Source organism: Periplaneta americana, chromosome 17 (genome assembly GCF_040183065.1).
Source record: "Periplaneta americana isolate PAMFEO1 chromosome 17, P.americana_PAMFEO1_priV1, whole genome shotgun sequence".
NCBI classification, from domain to species: domain Eukaryota; kingdom Metazoa; phylum Arthropoda; class Insecta; order Blattodea; family Blattidae; genus Periplaneta; species Periplaneta americana.
The window spans coordinates 8,356,647-8,377,281 of NC_091133.1; the positions used below are offsets into that span (position 1 = coordinate 8,356,647).

Consider the following 20,635-nt stretch of genomic DNA (forward strand, 5'->3'; position numbering starts at 1 on the left):
GATAATACATATGAAGGAGATTATTATTCAGTTTACAAGCATAAAAAAATCCATGAGGTAAACTAAAAAATAAATGCAATACACAGCAAGCTACAATTGAGGGGCCCGGTGGAAAAGGAGCCCATGGCACATACCTGTTGATTTTTACACGCTTTCAGTGGGAGACACGTAAGCTCCAGTTTCGTCGGACAGACATAGACTGCTTGAAGTCGTACTCATGTCAGTATGTTATACAAACCTGGATTCTCGTGGTGTTCTATTGAATTTTCCTCTTCGACAGAAGAGAAAGCTTCTTTGAAACTTCGCTTCTTTGGTGGAGGCCTAGAAGTCTCTTTTGTTTTCAAATGAGTTGGAAACTTGAATATAGTTGGTATTGCATTGGGCAAAAAAAGTCTCCTCTCGTCCACAAAATACATTCCCTATCTCTGGAGGAAAGCGAGGTGGAACAGCTTTTCGTCTACCTCTCGCTGGAATTCCTCTGACATAAGTTTTTTCAATGTACAGCGTTATGTCTAGAACAGGCTCTGCAACACTTTCGGCGATTACATAAAATTTAATATTTCTACTACATTGTCCACTGATACAAAAGGTATAGCCGTTAGTTTCCTTATTTCATTCCATATGGTTGGATCTTGATCATCATTGTAGGCTCCTTAAGTTCCATTTCTACAACATGCTGTCAAATGGATTGGTAGAAATGAAATAGATAGCCTTTAATGTTAGAATGTGAAAAATGAAATCTGGCTGCTATCATGCAGCTAAGTTCGAAATTTTTTATTATTAATTGTGGAATTAGTTGGATGTTCGCTGCACCATATAGATTCTAGATTTCTTGAAACATACTTCCATAAGTTCCTTCATCTTTGCGAACTAATAAACAGTATACCAGAGGAAATGAAAGGTTATTGACAGTACCATGAATTGTATAGAGTTGAAAAAATATCTGGGGAACAGATTTGAAAGTTCCACCCGCAAGAAATACCAAGCAGAAGAAGTGCCACATTTGTTGTGAATATCAAAATTCAGTTTTCATCATTTACGCCTGAATCATACTGCAGGAACTACTCAACACATAAAGTCTTATCATATGGTCCCATAACTATGCATTCCTGCAAAATCGAGAAATTACTGGTCCATTTGTATTTTGATGTATATTTACAATTCGGAGTAGAGATGTCTTTCTGGAAGTATGACTTGTTCTTCCTTACTTGCAACACCACGAACATCTTCACGAATTATCGAAGTGGGTGGCTCGTTCGGATATTTCTGTGCTCTTCTTTTGAGTCCTGCAACAGAACTTCTCTTCGTACTTGCATTTCTGCACGTGACACTTCATGTTCATGTTTTCCAACTTCATGAAAATAATTCCTTCGTGGATATTAACATTGGCCGTGCATCTTGCGTTGCAGATTTCTCTTTTCGTGCACCTCCAATAAATTTTGGTTGCATTTTTACGTTTAGAATGATAATGGTAACTTTTATAACCATGGACTAGAATCTGTTTTTCTTTGTTGGAAGTAATTAGGTATGTATCAGCCATATTAGATGTTCGCGCTAAATTTCGTGAAGTTATTTCTAGTTTGTTATTTCCATAGAAATTTACAATAATCAATATATTATTGTCATTTCCATAACAGTTTTTTCATACAAAATGACAGCATACAATTAATAGGGGTAAATAACATAAAATTATATTTAATTACATAAAATTATACCGGTATTTAACAAAATGAACATTCTAAGGACGTAGACAATCTGTAAAAAAAAAAAAAAAAAACCACACGCACGCGCGCGCGCACACACACACACACACACACACAGATATATATACAGATATACATTATATTTAATTACATAAAATTATATTTAACAAAATGAACATTCTAAGCACGTAGACATTCTGCAAGATATACATTTTGGTAGTGGACATATTTACACTGGACATGTGTGTATTATTGAACACAGTTTCTAACGGACTTTACAAAATGTAGACGTCATGTCTGCGGACCAATTAGCCTGGAACCAATTTTTATAGTCCGAAACATCGCTTATTGTGTAACGCTTACACACCAGATTCAAAACAACGGAATAACGGGCATAACAGAATTTTTAATACAAATAGATAAAGGATTTTACTTGGCCTTATAATGCTAAAGAGAATGGAAGATAATGTCAATTCTGTGTATTATTCAGTATAAGTTATGAATGTAGGGGTGACCAAAATCTTGGCACTCTCAATAGGACCATCCAATCGTTACAAAAATGCAAAACAGGAGTTCAGTCACCATTCTGCACTCTAGTATTACAAATGACTCTTCTTAAAATTAACAATTTTAAGGAAATAATGAAAGGAAAATCAGAAAATATATCCGTCCAAGTCAACAGTCATTGAAAGAAACTAGTAGACAGCAGCTACTTTCAATCGCAGAAAAAGTTCTCTTGTTGGGTCGTCAAAATATTCCAATCAGGGATCATATGCATGGGTGAAAAATTTTACTGGATTCATTTTTTCAGGGTATTTAACCACACTGTTACTGCGGCCCGTATTTGCCGCAAGCCAGCTTGCAATGTCTCGAAAGCTCCATGCCTAAAAAATATCGACATCCAGAATGCGTAGTGATGGTCTTGGAGCTTATCGTCGAAGTATTAGGCACTTTCTGATGCCGCAGCTTAAAAATTACATCATCAGGAAGTCAGGACGTCTTCTGCAGAATTATGGCAACAACTGACATAACAGAACTATCTTCAACGACTAAAAATTCCACCACTGAAGAGTTTTAGCTTCGAAGATAAGCTTTATGAGTCGAGATCTGAGAAAGCTCGTGGGAGAACTCGAAAAATTAAAAAGGCCACCACCCCACATCAGTGATGGTTTCCAAGGCGTGAGTCACACTGGCCCAACTCAGCTGTATATTTCTGAAAATGTGTAAACAGACAAATTCGAAGTGTATCAAGAATCTGTGTTGGAGCCTCTCTTGTAAAACTTGAACTATAATTTACTTGGAAATAAACAGTGAGCTCTCATCAATTTTCCGCCCAACTAACGAAACTAAAGCTCTGAGAAGTAGCTTCAACTCTATGTTCCTGATTTCATACTATATGGCGATAGGCCTTCTAGGATAGCATCCCCGACTTCAAAACATTGCACTTGAATTGTCTTCAGTGCTTGAGGGTATTGTCTGCAATTAAAGGCACTTCAATGTGAAAGACGGAAGCGATTCTTGGAAGGACAAATGACAGAATTTCCAATTCAAAACATCAGTACCACAACAGCTGACTGGCAAATTTTAGCAAGTATGTGTGTCTGTGTGTGTAAATAAGGCGGGCAATTTGGATAAATGGCTGATATATTGTGTGTGAATCATGTGTAGGTATTAGATATTACATATCAATCTAAAATCTTCAGCAGCATTTTTTTTATCATGCACAAAATTGTATGTAACAATATTTCTCGTAAGCCTATATAAGAATTCTATGAGAAAGATCAATGTAAATATAATCTAATACACAATTTCGTAGAAACACTATATATTCATATATATATATATATATATATATATATATATGAAAAATGAAGACTATATGTAATCCATATGTAGATAACTATTATTGGAGAAAAATTCGATCTGGCACCGACAACCGAACCCAGAACCTCTCAGCTTTGCGCGCCAAGCGCTCTTCTCATAGGTATCTACATGTTTACTACATATAGTCTTGATTATTCAAATATGAATATACAGTATATCAATGTTAAGTCATTAAAAAAACTGTTGTCGAAAATGGCCATAAAGTCATTTAAATATGCGCTCCTGCATACAAGACAGGTTGCAGACCATTGATGATACAGAAGAGAACAGAGAGAGGAGGAATCGGGTCTCGGCATAGCTCAGATGGATCAGTGCGCAAAGCTAAGAGATCCTGAGTTCGATTTCCGGCGTCAGAAAGAATTTTTCTTCAATAACAGGTATCCGTAGAAACACTTTACAGTCGAGCCGTTCTTATTTCCGCCAGCAAATCACACGACAGCTTCTGGTCATGACACACTGCTTCACTGGCAGTAGTTGTCGTCAAGGTTATGCAGACGACATACCGCTTCCTGCTCAAGGTGGATGTTACTGTGTTGCCAAGTCTACCCTTGTACTCTTAACGAAGTTTTAGCACATGTCTAGTCTTAAACATCGAACGAAAAATTATTTCCTACGATAAATAATTAGTAATATATGAATACATAATATTATATATTATTGTTATTGTTGATCCTAGCATCCCAGGACACAGAAGATTTACCATGTTGTGCTATAATTGGTTTTTCCGACCATTTGAAGTAACGATTTTCGTAAATACAGAAACAATATTAGAAATTACTAAAATGGGAGAAAGCTGTAAAATTTAATAAACAAACATTTTTTATGTGAATGAATAACTAAAACCACACAACCTGTAAATTAAGTAAAATATGTATTAGAAATGTTGTCAGGATAAGTTATTGCTACATAAAAAAATTACACCAAGAGCCTTGCCTACCAGTATTGTTTAATTTAGAAGTGCTATGCCTAACTCGATACAATAATCGTTAGCACCTGCCGCCGCCATAGTTCTCAGTTTATTTCCTTCTTTGCCGGATTGTCCGCACTTCTCTGTCGTTATTTGAGAAACCGTGCACTTGTTCACATCACACGCATCAGCTGTTCTTTGCACCACTTGCATTTAAGGCAATAAACTACCCTTATTTTCACGTTTATTTTCGAAATAATCTCTAACGCTACGAATCATTTCTCTGCTTTGCGAATTGATGGTCTTCAGACTCCTCCGCGGCATTATGATGCTGAAAACTCAGCGATAACATCGCACTAACAACAATAACACTGCACTACCGACTGATTGTTCGACAACCTGCTATTAGAACTGCGTTCGTTCAGTATTGGCTTGACAGAGATTTAGCAACACCGCTATTGCTTACCCCGCCGGAAATAACGGCTCGACTGTAGGTGTAAAAAAAAATGAATTTCGATTGTTACCGTCCTAATGCCTAAAATTGTCAATGGTGTGAAAACTTATTATCTTTCGATTCTATGACAATATACTCTGACGTAATAAACATTCCAATATATCATGGCGAGAAAACACTTACAGACTTTACACTCGTGAATAAAGGCACATACATTGGGCTTGAGTTACACGACGCCCAAGCGTGGCTGTGTAGAGGGAGAATGCAGTCGTGAAGGTCATATACTGCATGTGGAGGTAGCCGCTTGTAGTTAGTTTGAGGGAGGCTTTGTCAGCAAGTGGCTGTGCGTTTCTGTGTGATAATAGTTACTGATCTTTTTTAAAAGAAAATACCACAAATAAATTACTAACCCCCACCTAATAACATGCTAGCTAACAGATACATAAAATGCTAACATTGCGAGCAGAGAACCTAATTCCAATTGTAGATGCTGCAGTTTCCCAATAAATAGTCACAACCAGTCCAGCCGTAGCTAAATATCTTCTCAGTATTTATGTACTGAAAGTGCGAATATTTCGACAATTATTTACATACGACGAAAGAGTAATGGAACGGAGAAAAATTCTCTCCGGCGCCGGGATTTGAACCCAGGTTTTCAGCTCTATGTGCTGATGCTTTATCCACTAAGCCACACCGGATACAACCCCGGCGATGGAGAGAATTGTCTCTGATTGAGTTCCAATTCTTGGGTTCCCTCTAGTGGCTGCCCTCTGCACTACGTCATAGATGTCTATGAACATAGGACCGAAGTCTACACATGTGCAGAGGTGCACTCGTTACGAGTGACTAGTTGGCCGGGATCCGACGGAATAAGCGCCGTCTTAAATCACTTCGTGATTTACGCATATCATATATTATGACGTAGTGCAGAGGGCGGCCACTAGAGGCAACCCAAGAATAGGAACTCAGAGACAATTCTGTCCGACACCGGGGTTGTATCCGGTATGGCTTAGTGGATAAAGCATCAGCACGTAGAGCTTTCAACCCGGGTTCAAATCCCGGCGCGGAGAGAATTTTTCTCCGTTCCATTACTCTTTCATCATATGATGACGCAGAAATGTTTTTTTTTTAATGATATGTTTTATTTAACGACGCTCGCAAGTGCAGAGGTTATATCAGCGTCGCCGGATGTGCCGGAATTTTGTCCCGCAGGAGTTCTTTTACATGCCAGTAAATCTACTGACATGAGCCTGTCGCATTTAGGCACACTTAAATGCCATCGACCTGGCACGGGATCGAACCCGCAACCTTGGGCATAGAAGGCCAGCGCTATACCAACTTGCCAACCAGGTCGACCTGACGCAGAATATCTGCATGGAAATATCATATGTACTTCGGTACATTGAAATAATAATATATGATATGCGTAAATCACGAAGTGATTTAAGACGGCGCTTATTCCGTCGGATCCCGGCCAACTAGTCACTCATAACGAGTGCACCTCAGCACATGTGTGGACTTCGGTCCTATGTTCACAGACATCTATGACGTAGTGCAGAGGGCGGCCACTAGAGGGAACCCAAGAATTGGAACTCAATCAGAGACAATTCTGTCCGACGGCGGGGTTGTATCCGGTGTGGCTTAGTGGATAAAGCATCAGCACATAGAGCTGAAAACCCGGGTTCAAATCCCGGCGCCGGAGAGAATTTTTCTCCGTTCCGTTATTCTTTCATCGTATGATGACGCAGAATACCTGCATGGAAATATCATATGTACTGCGGTACACTGAAATAATAATAATAATAATAATAATAATAATAATAATAATAATAATAATAATAATTATTATTATTATTATTATTATTTACATGCTATATTAAAGCTGGTCTACGTGTAAACACAGATGCCTTTTCACTTTATTTGTGAAACATAAACCACAGATATCAGGTTTGAAATGCATCTTGCTTGTGTGAAGGCGCTTATGTTTCTTTGCACTTTCCTTTCTCGGATAATCGTTTCTCTACACATCACATTTAAATGGCCTCATGCCTCGGTGTAAGTAGGCGTGAATCGTGAGCTAACGTTAATCTGAGAAACACTCATCGCAGAGAACATATTTGAAAGATCTCCCGCTAGTCGTTTAGCACACGAGATTGTACAGATCTACTGGTTCTGAAAAACAGGTTCCACAGACAAGGCAATTGAACGCTTTCAGCTTGTGTGAATGCGTATAATATGTTTGTTCAACTGCCCCAATTCTGAGAAACACTTTCCACAAATATCGCACTTGAATGGCCTTTCGCCTGTATGTATGCGTCTATGTCTGCTTAAATCTGACGATGCTGAGAAACATTTTCCACACGTCCCACATTTGAATGGCCTTTCACCTGTGTGTATGCGCTCATGTTTCTTTAAGTTTCCTAACAGAGAAAAGCATTTTCCACAAACGTCGCATTTGAATGGTTTTTCGGCCGTGTGAATGTGTGCATGCCCCCATAAATTTGCCGATGAAAAGAAACACTTACCACAAACCTTGCATTTAAATGGCCTTTCACCAGAGTGTACGCGTGCATGTGTCTTTAAATTTCCCAACACTGAGTAACACTTTCCACACACCTCGCATATGAATGGTTTTTCACCAGTGTGTATGCGTGCATGTCCTCTTAAATTTTCCGATACTGAGAAACACTTTCCACACACATTGCATTTGAATGGCCTTTCGCCTGTGTGTATGCGTGCATGTCTGCTTAAAGTAGCCGATACTGAGAAACTCTTTCCACACACGGTGCAATGGAATGGCCTTTCGCCTGAGTGAGTCCGAGCATGTGTGTTTAAAACAGACAGTCGTAAGAAACACTTTCCACAAATGTCGCATTTAAACCTCCTTTGGCCAGTGTGAATGAGAGTGTGGTTGTTCAAATTTGCCGAATCTGAGAAACACTTTCCACAGGCCTCGCATTTGAATGGCCTTTCGTCTGTGTGAATGCGTACATGATAATTTAAATGTCCCAATTGTGAGAAGGACTTTCCGCATACCTCACACTTGAATGGTCTTTCACCAATGTGAATGCGTAAATGTCGATTTAAGTGTCCCATTTGTGAGAAACACTTTCCACACACCTCACATTTCAATGGCCTCTCCCTTGGGTGTTTGTTTGAATGTCTCTTCAAATCCCCTGATCTTCTGAAAGACTTCCAACACACATCGCAGTGAAATGGCATCTCACCTGTGTGGAGGAGTGTATGTCTCTTTAAATCGCTCAATTTCAAGAAACACTTTCCACACACATCACATTTGAATGACTTTTTCATTCTGTGTATATGAAAATGATGTTTCAGAGACTGCAGTGTTAGCAAAACCTCGTTGCATATATTACACCTGATAGAATTATCGCTTACGTGGCTGATGTTTGAACCGTCTGGTGTGTTGCTGGCACAGGGTATTAATTTGTCTTCTTCACGATCAATGCCGGCACGTTCTTGTGGCACATTCTTGTCAACATTATCCACAACGCTGAAATGAATATAAACATTTATCAGTTTACACTATAATCAATCTGGTGAGATCAAAATATATTAATCATTATTAAATTATTTTATTTTTTTATTTTAGTTGGTTATTTAACGACGCTGTATCAACTACTAGATTATTTAGCGTCGATGGGATTGGTGATAGCGAGATGATATTTGGCGAGATGAGGCCGAGGATTCGCCAGAGATTACCTTGTATTCACATTACGATTGGGGAAAACCTCGGAAAAACCCAACCAGGTAATCAGCCCAAGCGGGGATCGAACCCGCGCCCGAACGCAACTTCAGACCGGTAGGCAAGCGCCTTAACCGACTGAGCCACGCCGGTGGCTTTATTAAATTATATACAAACACATACGAGATAATAAGAGAGGCGGATAACTTTTTTCTTGGTGTCTCGGTCTTTGGACTATTGTTGAAATTGTTGATGTTATATTTGGGTAGCTGATTCAGATAATGATATTGGATAGAGCAGCGGTCTCCAAACCATTACTGAAAGCATGTAGGAAACCTATATCCGAGTCCACACCTGTGGAGTAACGGTTAGTGCGTCTGGACGCAAAACCAAGTGGCCCAGGTTCGATTCCCGTTGGGGCAAGTTACCTGGTAGAGGTTTTTCCGGAGTTTTCCCTCATCCCAATATGAGCAAATACTAGGTAACTATCGGTGCTGGATCCCAGACTCATTTGACCGGCATTATCACCATCTCATTCAGACGCTGAAAAATCTAAGATGTTGATAAATCGTCGTAAAATAACCTAACTAACCTATATCCGAGTTTGTGAGGACAGCACATATATACTATTCTAATTTCAAGCTTAGAGTTCTAGATCAGCTATGGGGTTCTCATATTATATGCAAAATATGTGGGGAACATTTGCACCAGTAGAGAAACGGAAAGAGATATACAATGCTTATTTTGTATTTTTAATATCATAGGCATCAATCGAAATAATCGTGATAAGTGCTTATATCTTGATCAAACCTCAGCTATGAGACATGTGCCACACTCACATCTCATACCTATTCCATCCTTCCATGCAGTACAACATTTCCCAGTAAATGAAATTTTTTATTCCTGATAATAGCACAAGGTAAAGAAAGTGTGGACAGCGACAGTGATTTTCACACTTCCCATAGTGAATTCTTCGATCAGAACCAGTGAGTGATCATAATATACCCATTTTATGATACATTATTAATCTATCACATAGGAAATATTCGCAAACTGGTATAATTCACACAAGACTTTGGGACAGGATTGTTCATACAAAGACAATTTTACCAGAATATTCAATCTGGTACAATACTCACACAACAAAAGTAGAGTAACCATGGTTATGTAAGACTAATTTTAAATTTTAAATTCAACCAGTACATTCAATCTCCTACAATACTCACACAACAAAAGTAGAGTAACCATGGTTATTTGAAACTGATTTCAAATTTAAAAATGAACCAATACATTCAATCTCATACAATACTCATACAACAAAAGTAGAGTAACCATGGTTATTTGAAACTGATTTCAAATTTGAAAATCAATCAATGCATTCAATCTCATACAATACTCACAACAAAAGTAGGGTAACCATGGTTATTTGAAACTGATTTCAAATTTAAAATTCAACCAATACATTCAATCTCATACTATACTCACAACAAAAGTAGAGTAACCATGGCTATTTGAGACTGATTTCAAATTTAAAATTCAACCAATACAATCAATCTCATACAATACACACAACAACAAAAGTAGAGTAACCATGGTTATTTGAGACTGATTTGAAATTTAAAATGCTACCAATACATTCAATCTCATACAATACCCACACAACAAAAGTAGAATAACCATGGTTATTTGAAACTGATTTCAAATTTGAAAATCAATCAATACATTCAATCTCATGCAATACTCACACAACAAAAGTAGAGTAACCATGGTTATTTGAAACTGATTTCAAATTTAAAATTCAACCAATACATTCAATCTCATACAATACTCACACAACAAAAGTAGAGTAACCATGGTTATTTGAAACCGATTTCAAATTTAAAATTCAACCAATACATTCAATCTCATACAATACTCACACAACAAAAGTACAATACCCATGGTTATTTGAGACTGATTTCAAACTTAAAATTCAACCAATACATTCAATCTCATAGAATACTCACACAACAAAAGTAGATTAACAATGGTTATTTGTGACCGATTTTAAATTTTAAATTCAACCTATACATTCAATCTCGTACAATACTCACATAACAAAAGTAGCGTAACCATGGTTATTTGAGACTAATTTGAAATTTAAAATTCAACCAATACGTTCAATTTCGTACAATATTTACAAAAAAAAAAGTAATGTAGGCATGGTTATTTTGGACTGATATTAAATTTAAAGTTCATGGTGTTTTTCTTCATGACTTATTAGGATATGGAAGAGGAGGGGAAATAATTTCTATTGAAAGATACAATCGAAAATATTCCACGGACAAGAGTATATTCGATAAGTAGGAGGAGACCTACTTGCAGAAAGTGGACAAAAACAACAGAGATCTACTTGCAGAAAGTGAACAAAACAACAAGTCCCACATGGTAGTAATGTACAGGTTCTTAAGTCAAACAATCATGATCACCCACTATCCCAAGCAGAAGTAGAAGCTCTTTGCAGATGTGTACAGCTTAAACGCACCGCGAACAATGAACCTACTGTTGCACCCACGCAAATAGTTCAGTGCGAATTGGAAAGATTCCAGCAGAAGTTCTGCCGCATCTTCCCCTAAGAGAATCTTTGAAAAAGTTTCGTATTACGAAAAAAGGAGAATGCTTTTATGACATCTTTGATGAAGATTACTATGATGTCTTTGCCTCGAAAAATCATTTGAGAAAATTAACACAATCCACAACGTGGTATATCGATGGAACTTATAAGACAGCTCCTGACATCTTCACACAGATAGTCACAGTGTATAGAAAGTAGAGATGGGTAAAAAAAGCTGGAACAGTTTATTTCAAACTGTTTCACAATTGAAACTGTTTCGATACGAAACAGTTTCGTGAAATAACTTGTTCCAACTGTTCCAAAGCGTTACACTGCTCCAACGTTCCACATGGTTCCAAGAGATAAACAGTTCAATTTCTAAACAGTTTTCCTCTTTTTTGCTGTTTGCAAAGGGAACATGCAGCGCTATCAGCGCGCTATCATTGACCTCCAATCGAAAGTAGATATAATATTATCCATGTTCCACATGGCCTTCGTGCAACAGTAGCCTATATAGGATCACGCAATTTTATTGTACGAATCAAATTCCCTAATAAATCTGATATTAATTATTAGCTGTCCATTGATGGAGAATATGTTCATGCTGCCCTAACACAGTGTTAATTATTAATATACCACGAAAAATATCATCGGCTAATGTCATCGTTATTAAACTATTTTACTATTTTTACTAAAATCGATTCATTTTGAATTGTAGTTATTTACTGTACCCTTAACAGTAACCTACGAAAAATGACTTTCGTTGTCATAATACACTCAACAGCTGATTTTAAGACGATTCAAGGGCTTTGAAACATGTTCTCAAAGCAGATAAGTTGATACTAAGTAATACTGTTTCTTGTAAAGAACACTTTATCCCATCTCTAATACAAAGTATGCTGGCTAACATTGTCTTTCGTTTATGCGCTGCTGCCAAACAAATAAAAAACGCCCTACGAAGTAATACTCCAAGCAACCATACAGAAATGCTTCGAACACAACTGCGCCATGGCAGTATTGGACTTCGAGATGAGCATAATTAATGCTGTTAAAAATATGTTCCGACAGGCTACATCGAAGCTATGCTTTTTTCATCTCGAACAAAATGCCTGGCGAAAAATGCAAGAATTAGGGTTCCCAAGACGATTATAATAATCCTAACGATGGTGCAATTACAGAAGCATTTGAAAAGATTTTAAGTCTTACATTTGTCCCTGTTGAGGACGTTGCAAACGCCTTTTGTGATATGTTAGTCACAATTCCAAGGGAAATGCATGTATTTCCTATTTCTCAGACAAAACCTATATTACGGTTCGTGCGAGAGGAAGACGTCCTGCCAGTGAAGTTCGATACCCTTCAAATTTATGGAACCAGTTTCATGCCACCAGAAGTAACGAATCTCATACCGACAACGGCATGGAAGCATCACAGAACAGATTCCAGACACTTGTATCAAGGAATCAACCTTCCTTGTGTAGGTTAATACAGAGCCTGTAGAAGGAAGAATCAGATATAGGAACAATGATCCAAGAACTGGATATCAGCCGAACTGTAAAACAAGTACAGAAAAGGAAGTATAAGAATTCAAATTTAAGACTGCAAAACATTGCAACCAGAAACAGCAAGTTCAAAGAGGACGGAAGCCTTGGAGAATATTTACGGGCATGTGCAAATAACATGTGTAATGCAGTTGTTTAGACTCACTTCTATGACATGATGCATCACTCTCGAATAAAAAGTCCTATTGTCTAAATATTCCTTATGCGAATTGTATTTGGGTGAGATGCGTTGTGTGTATCTTCCTACATGTCAATTGACTAGCTTTTGAATTACCTTTGTGTCAATATTTCCTATGTGAAAGTTACTAGTACCTAAATGCTCTACATTCGAAATTTTAATTTACTAAAAAAATGAAATATATAATAAATTAAACAAATTACAGCTGACTAGCACGGTAAAAATAAAAAGCAATAGAAATCTGTAACGCAATGAAAATATCAAATTATATTTTTAAACATAAATTTCACACACACTCAATAGAATGAAGGACTACAAAAATAAAAAAAAAAACTAATCTTCCTGACAACCTAAATCAGTTTCTATGAAATAGATCTTGTTACTTCAAAACAAAGTATATGATCATGTCTCGTGACCAGAATACAGTACGAAATGAAAATATGAAAATTGGAAATTTATCCTTTGAAATGGAGGAAAAATTCACGTACCTTGCAGCAACAGTAGCAAATATAAATGACACACGAGAGGAAATTAAAAGCAGAATAAATATGAGGAATGCCTGCTATTACTCGGTTGAAAGCTTTATCAAAAAATCTACTCTTGAAAAACCTGAAAGTTAGAATTTATAAAGCAGTTATAGTAGCGGCTGTTGTGTATGGTTGTGAAACTTGGACTCTCAATTTGAGAGAGGAAAGGGTTAATAGGGATGAAGTACAGGAGAATGGAAAAAGTTACACAACGCAGAACTTCACGCATTGTTTTTTTCACCTAACATAACTATGAGCATTAAATTCAGACATCTGAGATGGGCAGGGCATGTAGCATGTATGGGTGAATCTTGAAATGCATAGTGTTGGAATACCTAGGGTAAGAGACCTTTGGGGAGACCAAGACGTAGATGGGAGGATAATATTAAAATAAATATGAGAGAGGCGGAATATGATGGTAAGTACAGGATTGTTGCTCAGGATAGGGAGCGATGGCCAGCTTATGCGAGGGCAGCAATGAACCTCCGATTCCTTGAAAGCCATTTTTAAGTAAGTAACTAACTTCAAAACAGTCCAGAAAGGCGATTAGAACTTTATGCTGTTCTCTCTTTCATTCAGTCCTTGACCTAGGCCCTTCCTTTATTTATAGTTGTCTTTCATAATGAAAAAAAAAAAACAGCTATTTAAGAAACACGCACTACCGATCAAAATTTTTCGATCAGGTATGAAAACAACTATATACTTTATTTCAATGTACACATCGGAAAAACTAAATAGACCACCAAATAAATATTTTCTCTCTCTAGCATTATGATATGATAGAATATTCAAAACGAAATCCCTGTTTTAACAGTTAGTTAGTGGGGTTTAAAAATGGCGCGTCAGCTACTACGGCCATTTGCGCCCTTCTCTAAGATCATTTACTAAACACGAACACAATACAATAACCAGAATGCTTAAAAGAACTAAAAAGCGTTGTCACGGTTAAAACGAGGCAAACAAATGCAGTTTCAACAAGGTGAAGCATAAAAATCATAAAAGTGAGAAGTTCTCAGACCCTAACTAGTATTTAAAAAGAAGCAACAAAACAATAAAACAAATGCCATCAGAAATAAATTGTCTGGAGTATTTATAAAATGACTGTTTTAACAAGATATCCATAGTTGTGATAGGTGATAGAAAAATTTGACTGGTAATGTATGCCTGAAATTCCGACGCAACATGATATTGGAGTGAAGTAAGAATAGAATGACTGAAAGCTCCAGCTGCCTGATGCTGCAAAAGTAAAGCGACCTCAAGTATTTAAGTACAAACCAGCAAAACTTGTCGCAACTTTCGCAGCACACGAATTGTGCAACAGAAAAAATAGCGAACTTGCACAACACACAGGGATTGCACCCGCAGTAGAAATGTTGCCAATCAAAGTAGTGACGTGATCCTACCCCAAAAGAGATCATGGTTCTCGAAGGGCAGCAGCAGAATAAAGTAGCAGATATACTAGGAGTTGTAGTCTCTTACTTGTCATGTTAATGTTAATTTTAGCAAATCTTATGTCTTTTTAGTACCATGATATATTGAGACGTTAATAAGAATATCCATATAAAATATATAAGAAATACTATCATACATTATAACATTTATTCCATACGTCGTCACTGAATGAAGTTCTCAAAGAATAGAAGCAAAACCAGCACAATACACTCACCTCTCAGACAACACTTCATCCTCTTCTGAAGATAATTCCACTTTCTGTTCTTGCTGAAACAAATCTTCCTGGAAAAGAGAGTAAATAATGAAGGGTGCTTTAACTGATCATATATGTCATCCGTTTTCAATGTCAAACACACCACTATACAAATCTAGTAAATTCAATCTAACTATTCGGTAAGGTTGTGATGATTTACACAAAATCCTCCGAATTGTATAGGTTTACGTCCTTCACACATCCTTTCTTAAATTCAAGCTATTTCCTTCGTATTGTAACGGATTGGAATCAAGTTTCAACCTTGAAAATATGTGCATGTCATCTATAAATGGCCTATAAATTACGGACCAAAAATTTGAAAGAATATTTGAAGTAACTAAACAGTAGAAAGTTAAAATATTGAAACAATATATTTCACTGTTGAAAGTTTTATTACCTCAAAATGCAGACTCTCTAATATAATATAGCAGAAAATGAAGGTTTTACTATCACACTTGCTAATTTATTTATAATGCAGCTTATTTGCTGCTGAATCAGAAGATTCATAACCCCAAATGAATTGAGGTATGGAACCTGGAATTTGTCGTTATTGTGGAAGCTTGTAAAACAATTGAAAGATTGCTTTCGTGACAGGTACATAAAGTAATGGCAGATCGACATCTGTAGGACACGGTGTTAATGCCGATTTTATAACTGTAAGTCCAGAACATAATAAAAAAAACACCTACACCACTACCACTACCACTACTACTACTACTACTACTACTACTACTACTACTACTACTACTACTACTACTACTACTACTACTATTATTATTATTATTATTATTATTATTATTATTATTATTATTATTATTATTATTATTATACTGATTCGATTAAATTGGAAATAATTAAAAAACAATTTATGTCCCTAGGTGCTTTTACGTTTTTACCAAATTAATCTGTTTTCAATTGTGAACGTACTTGTAAGTATTTTAACTTTTCTAGCCTTTATGCTAGACGTCTTGAACTTGACTACTTATTCTTTTGTAAGCCTTCAAGGGTAATATTGACTGTGAAACTTTCACAAGCAATATCTACCTTCAGGCCCCTTCGAATGGTTTAAGATTTCAAAAAAATTTTTATACCCACCAGCCGAAATATCTCTCTCCAGTTGTAAGATGCATGAAAGCTGCCCATTTACAGTGTATTAATTCTGATCCGTTTAATGTATAGTTTGTTGTTTGGTTATTCTTATATTAAGCATACTCATCATAATCACAATCGTTCCAAGTTCATCTGTTTGTGTTGTTTTTGAGCTGTTATGTATAATGTATTTTGCAGTTATCTATTCATTTTGTCATTGTTTGTTTGTTGTCTCTAATTTTAATAATTTTTTGTATGCACTATTTTTGTAATTCCTTGTTGACTGTAAATCTCGTGTTAACTTTTATTTTGTGCTGAACTGTTATTGGCCCCAGCTGTTGGACAACCACAATAAATATTAGTAAATAAATAAAAAAATTTATTATTATTATTATTATTATTATTATTATTATTATTATTATTATTATTCTATAAACTTACGTCTCAATAAAGTTAGGGGACTTCCAAATCTTTTGTGAGTTTATAACAAAATAACAAAGTTCATAAACTTAAAATGAAATCTGCCCTATTCAAAACTTTCTCCTTGTATTCGAGATAAATCTCTGTTTCTTACAAGAAATATATATTTGCGAATTATTATATTACTTTATTTCAAAACTAAAGTGAAAACCGTCTAGTTGTGAACGTCATGAAAGAAAAAGAGAAAAAAAAGTGAATGCATTTCGAGACTGTTGATAGGTCTGACATACTTAAAAATGCACTACTGGTGTATGTGTATACTGACAGAGACTCACTTACTTCAACTTCAGATTTCACCATAGGAAAGCTAACAGGCACAGGTGTGGTGTCTTCGACCTTTATCTCTGATTTGATATCATAACTGTGGTCCACACATTCTGTCTTCATACCCGTGACTTCCAGATGCGATGAATTCCATTTCTACAGAACATAAAGATATCATGAATCATTTTGTTTAGTATTTAAAAGTTGAGGTTATGTGTAATGTTAATCTGTTCTACATTGCAGTTATTGCCTAACTTTCAACACAGACGACAAATGATAGAAGAAACTTGAAGGCAGAATGGGAACAAGACCTTAAACGACACTGGAAATGACTAATAATTGGATAGGTAGTACTTCCGAAAATAATTTATCTAGTGGGTAATAAAAACCTGATTTATATTTTAGATATCTATTATTTTCCAATGCGATATTTTATTATTCAGGACGATACCAAATTAAGATTATACAACACATTAATAGAACAAAACATTAAAAATATCCAATACCATGGATGTCCATGATACAGTGTACAATTGTTTTGGATTTCAGAAAGCTCATTACAATTTTGCGATTTATCTCAAATTTAACATTGGAATCTCATTCTCCCTCAAAATTCGCCATTACGAAGTCATTTTAGTGAAGAATATCAATGAAATAATATCTCCCGTTATACAAATATTTACAATAGAAAAGTAGTATCTTCTACAACAAACTCGAATACACTTACAGATCCATATCTGTACTGTGCAATATTATTAAAGAGTACCAGTGATAGTGGTAAAAATTCTAGCAATAATGTTTCTCATGACACTATGTAGCACACAGCAACAGCGAAGGAATCTAATCTAGTCTACTGAATATAAACTGTGTAATATTGAAATGTGCCGTTTTCTGGCACTGTTAGTCATACATACAAATTAAATAGACTTTCCAGTTTACCTGTGATAAAGCCTTATTTCCTTCCATTTCGTATGGGTTATCATGTAGTTGTGAGCCCAACAGATCTAGTCCAGATTCCATTTTGATTGCATCCATCACAACTGAAAGAAAATGTTATGTAACTGACAATGATTACGGAAACTGTGTTGTTGAGAAACAGTTATTACAAGTTGCTACGATCTAATTCACATCGCATTACCTTATACTCAATCTACTTTGACAATATCCTGCCAAGGCCCTGGGATTCGCTACCTCCTAGTATCTGGGATGTCAAAATAATATTCAATTCAAACGGAAACTTATTCACTAGACACTTGGCCAGTAATTGATACTCGTTTAAACATGGCTTCTCGTAAAGAATTTTCTTATTCTAACACAAAATAATTCAATAATAATAATAATAATAATAATAATAATAATAATAATAATAATAATAATAATAATAATAATAATTCAATCTCCCGTATTTTAATCCCTATATACCGCAGTTATTCTGGGTTTAGTTTCTAATTCAGTAACTTATTCCTCGTTTGTTTTTAACTTCTACAAAAAATATCTAGTGTTTATTAATGAGATAATTATTAGTACTTAGATTCTATTGTAATTGTAATTTTGATTATTGTATTCGTGAAATTGTAGTTATAATGCCTGGTACAGAGGAAAAGAAAGTCTAGTGACCTTATCCGTATCAGGTTAAAGAGATGACTACTGAACACATTAGCTTAAATTTCTACACATGTCTGAAACCAATAATTTGCCACAAAAGTATACAGAAGATTTTAGCATCGATACTACATATTTTATTGAAAATTCCTAACCTTTCGTTCTTCTACACATAATACGAAATTGGGGATTTCGAACTGTCATAAATCATTTTTATCGGTAGAAAATAAAGTTTTCTTAATTTTTTCAATCTATCTTTGTCTCCCTATTACCATCTTATGTATCTCCCTTTTTCTTGTTCAATTTTATACTTTATCTTATATTCTATTTTACAACATAGTTATCTTTGATCTGACCAGTATTCCATCTCCTACCATTATGTTATTATATAGCAAACAGTATTTTAACTAGCATTTTGTAATCGTTGTTCGTTACTACTTAAAGTTATTATTCAATACAGTAAGTAGAATACTGAAATACTGTACCAGTTTATGACTCTTTGGAAAACGCAACTCCCACAAATGAATTGGGATCAAATATAGCGAATGAGTTGTCGGAATAAAATAAACGTAGTAAATAACTTCAAATCTCGTTGTTACATAATTGCTCAAGCTGAAAGGTCTTACGAGAAACCAATAATAGCAAAATACCGATATTGATGTACTGTAATATCCCTACGTAGCCTACATACACTGTAATCAATCTAAAATGATAATCTAACGAGGACTTTGCTTCTATCCTTACTACTAATTCTACAATTTGGGACATCTGGCTGACATATACGGCTGATCACTAGAATCCAGAATACAAAGCAAATATGGCACAAAAATAAAATACAATTTGATTTGCGGAGGTAATACAAAACAATGATCAAATTAAAGATAAAGTACAACGTAATTATCTGTGACAGGTTAGTTTGTTTAGGATTTATGACAGATTAGGTTAAGTTAGTTTAGGATTTTAGTGACAGGTTAGGTTAGGTATGAAATAAAAGTATACAATGAAGAATAATTGAAATGAAGTAAATATTATGCAGTGTTATGCAAGTGATTGTGTAAAATGGAAAATGAATCTCTCAACACCATTACACAAATTTTGTTAATGTCTTCATTAGAAAATTTAAGAGAAAGGAGAATGATTTTGGTTAACTTAAATGAAGTTCCTCTAGCACCGAAAAGAAGTCCTTTCACTTCCCATGTAATAATATTCATTTTACATATCTCAGGTAAGTGAGGAATAGCTTACTTGGATTACAAATAGAGTTCTTTTCGTCGTTAACGTTATTGGCTTGTTGATCATTCCTCTCGAAACGGACAGTGTGGTCAGCGAATAGGGATTATAAAGAATGGACAACGCGTCGGTACCTTTGATGTAGCCGGACTGATTTCAATGACCTTCAATCATTGTTTTTCATAAGCCTAACAAACCTAAGCACTTGCCATCAAGTTATCGACCTATCAGCTTACTGCCCACGCTATCAAAATTGTTTGAGAAGGTTATTCATCATCGCATTTGTAAATTTACGTTCCAAAACAAGATAATTCCAGATTTTCAGTTTGGCTTTCGCCCAAAATATTCTACAACACACCAATTGCAAAGAGTCACTAAATCCATTATAAAAGGCTTTGAAGAAAAACAGTACACTGCCACTGTGTTTCTGGATATTGCCCAAGCATTTGATACTGTTTGGCATGATGGTTTAATGCTAAAATTATATAGAATTGGTTTTCCTGACTATCTCACACGCATCGTGAAAAGTTTTTTATCTGAGAGTCAGTTCTCAGTACGTATAGATGGCATTAAATCAACGCTTCGTCCAGTTTTAGCCGGAGTACCACAAGGATCTATACTGTCACCACTTCTCTTTAACATCTTCACATATGACATTCCATGTTTACAACCGTCATGCATAGCTATGTATGCTGACGATACAATTCTCTTTTATTCTCATAGTAACCTAAATACTGCAATCAGCACTCTTCAG

The 20,635-nt window shown here is 35.7% G+C and overlaps 1 protein-coding gene and 1 non-coding gene across 2 annotated transcripts; one reads left to right on the forward strand and one right to left on the reverse strand.

The window, feature by feature from the left end:
- Positions 1-6,578: 6,578 nt before the first annotated feature.
- TRNAY-AUA (transfer RNA tyrosine (anticodon AUA)) lies at positions 6,579-6,650 on the forward strand. The gene has a single exon. It is a non-coding gene; the product is annotated as a tRNA-Tyr (tRNA).
- Positions 6,651-6,813: 163 nt separating this feature from the next.
- LOC138692611 (zinc finger protein 235-like) lies at positions 6,814-18,341 on the reverse strand. The gene is made up of 4 exons (XM_069815631.1): positions 17,989-18,341; positions 17,065-17,205; positions 15,178-15,245; positions 6,814-8,462 (listed from the first exon to the last, which is right to left on the reverse strand). Exons 1-4 carry the CDS (start codon positions 18,082-18,084, stop codon positions 7,160-7,162), a joined length of 1,608 nt encoding a protein of 535 aa, XP_069671732.1. The 5' UTR covers positions 18,085-18,341; the 3' UTR covers positions 6,814-7,159.
- Between the last annotated feature and the right edge of the window lie 2,294 nt (positions 18,342-20,635).

Bases quoted from the DNA above. Each gene is read 5' to 3' on its own strand.
- LOC138692611 (XM_069815631.1), bottom strand. From the start codon at position 18,084: ATGGATGCAATCAAAATGGAATCTGGACTAGATCTGTTGGGCTCACAA. The intron at 17,206-17,988 runs GTAAACTGGAAA...TATGTTCTGTAG, and splicing joins GAAATAAGGCTTTATCACAG to AAATGGAATTCATCGCATCT. The intron at 8,463-15,177 runs GTGAGTGTATTG...TATTCATTTCAG, and splicing joins GATGAAGTGTTGTCTGAGAG to CGTTGTGGATAATGTTGACA.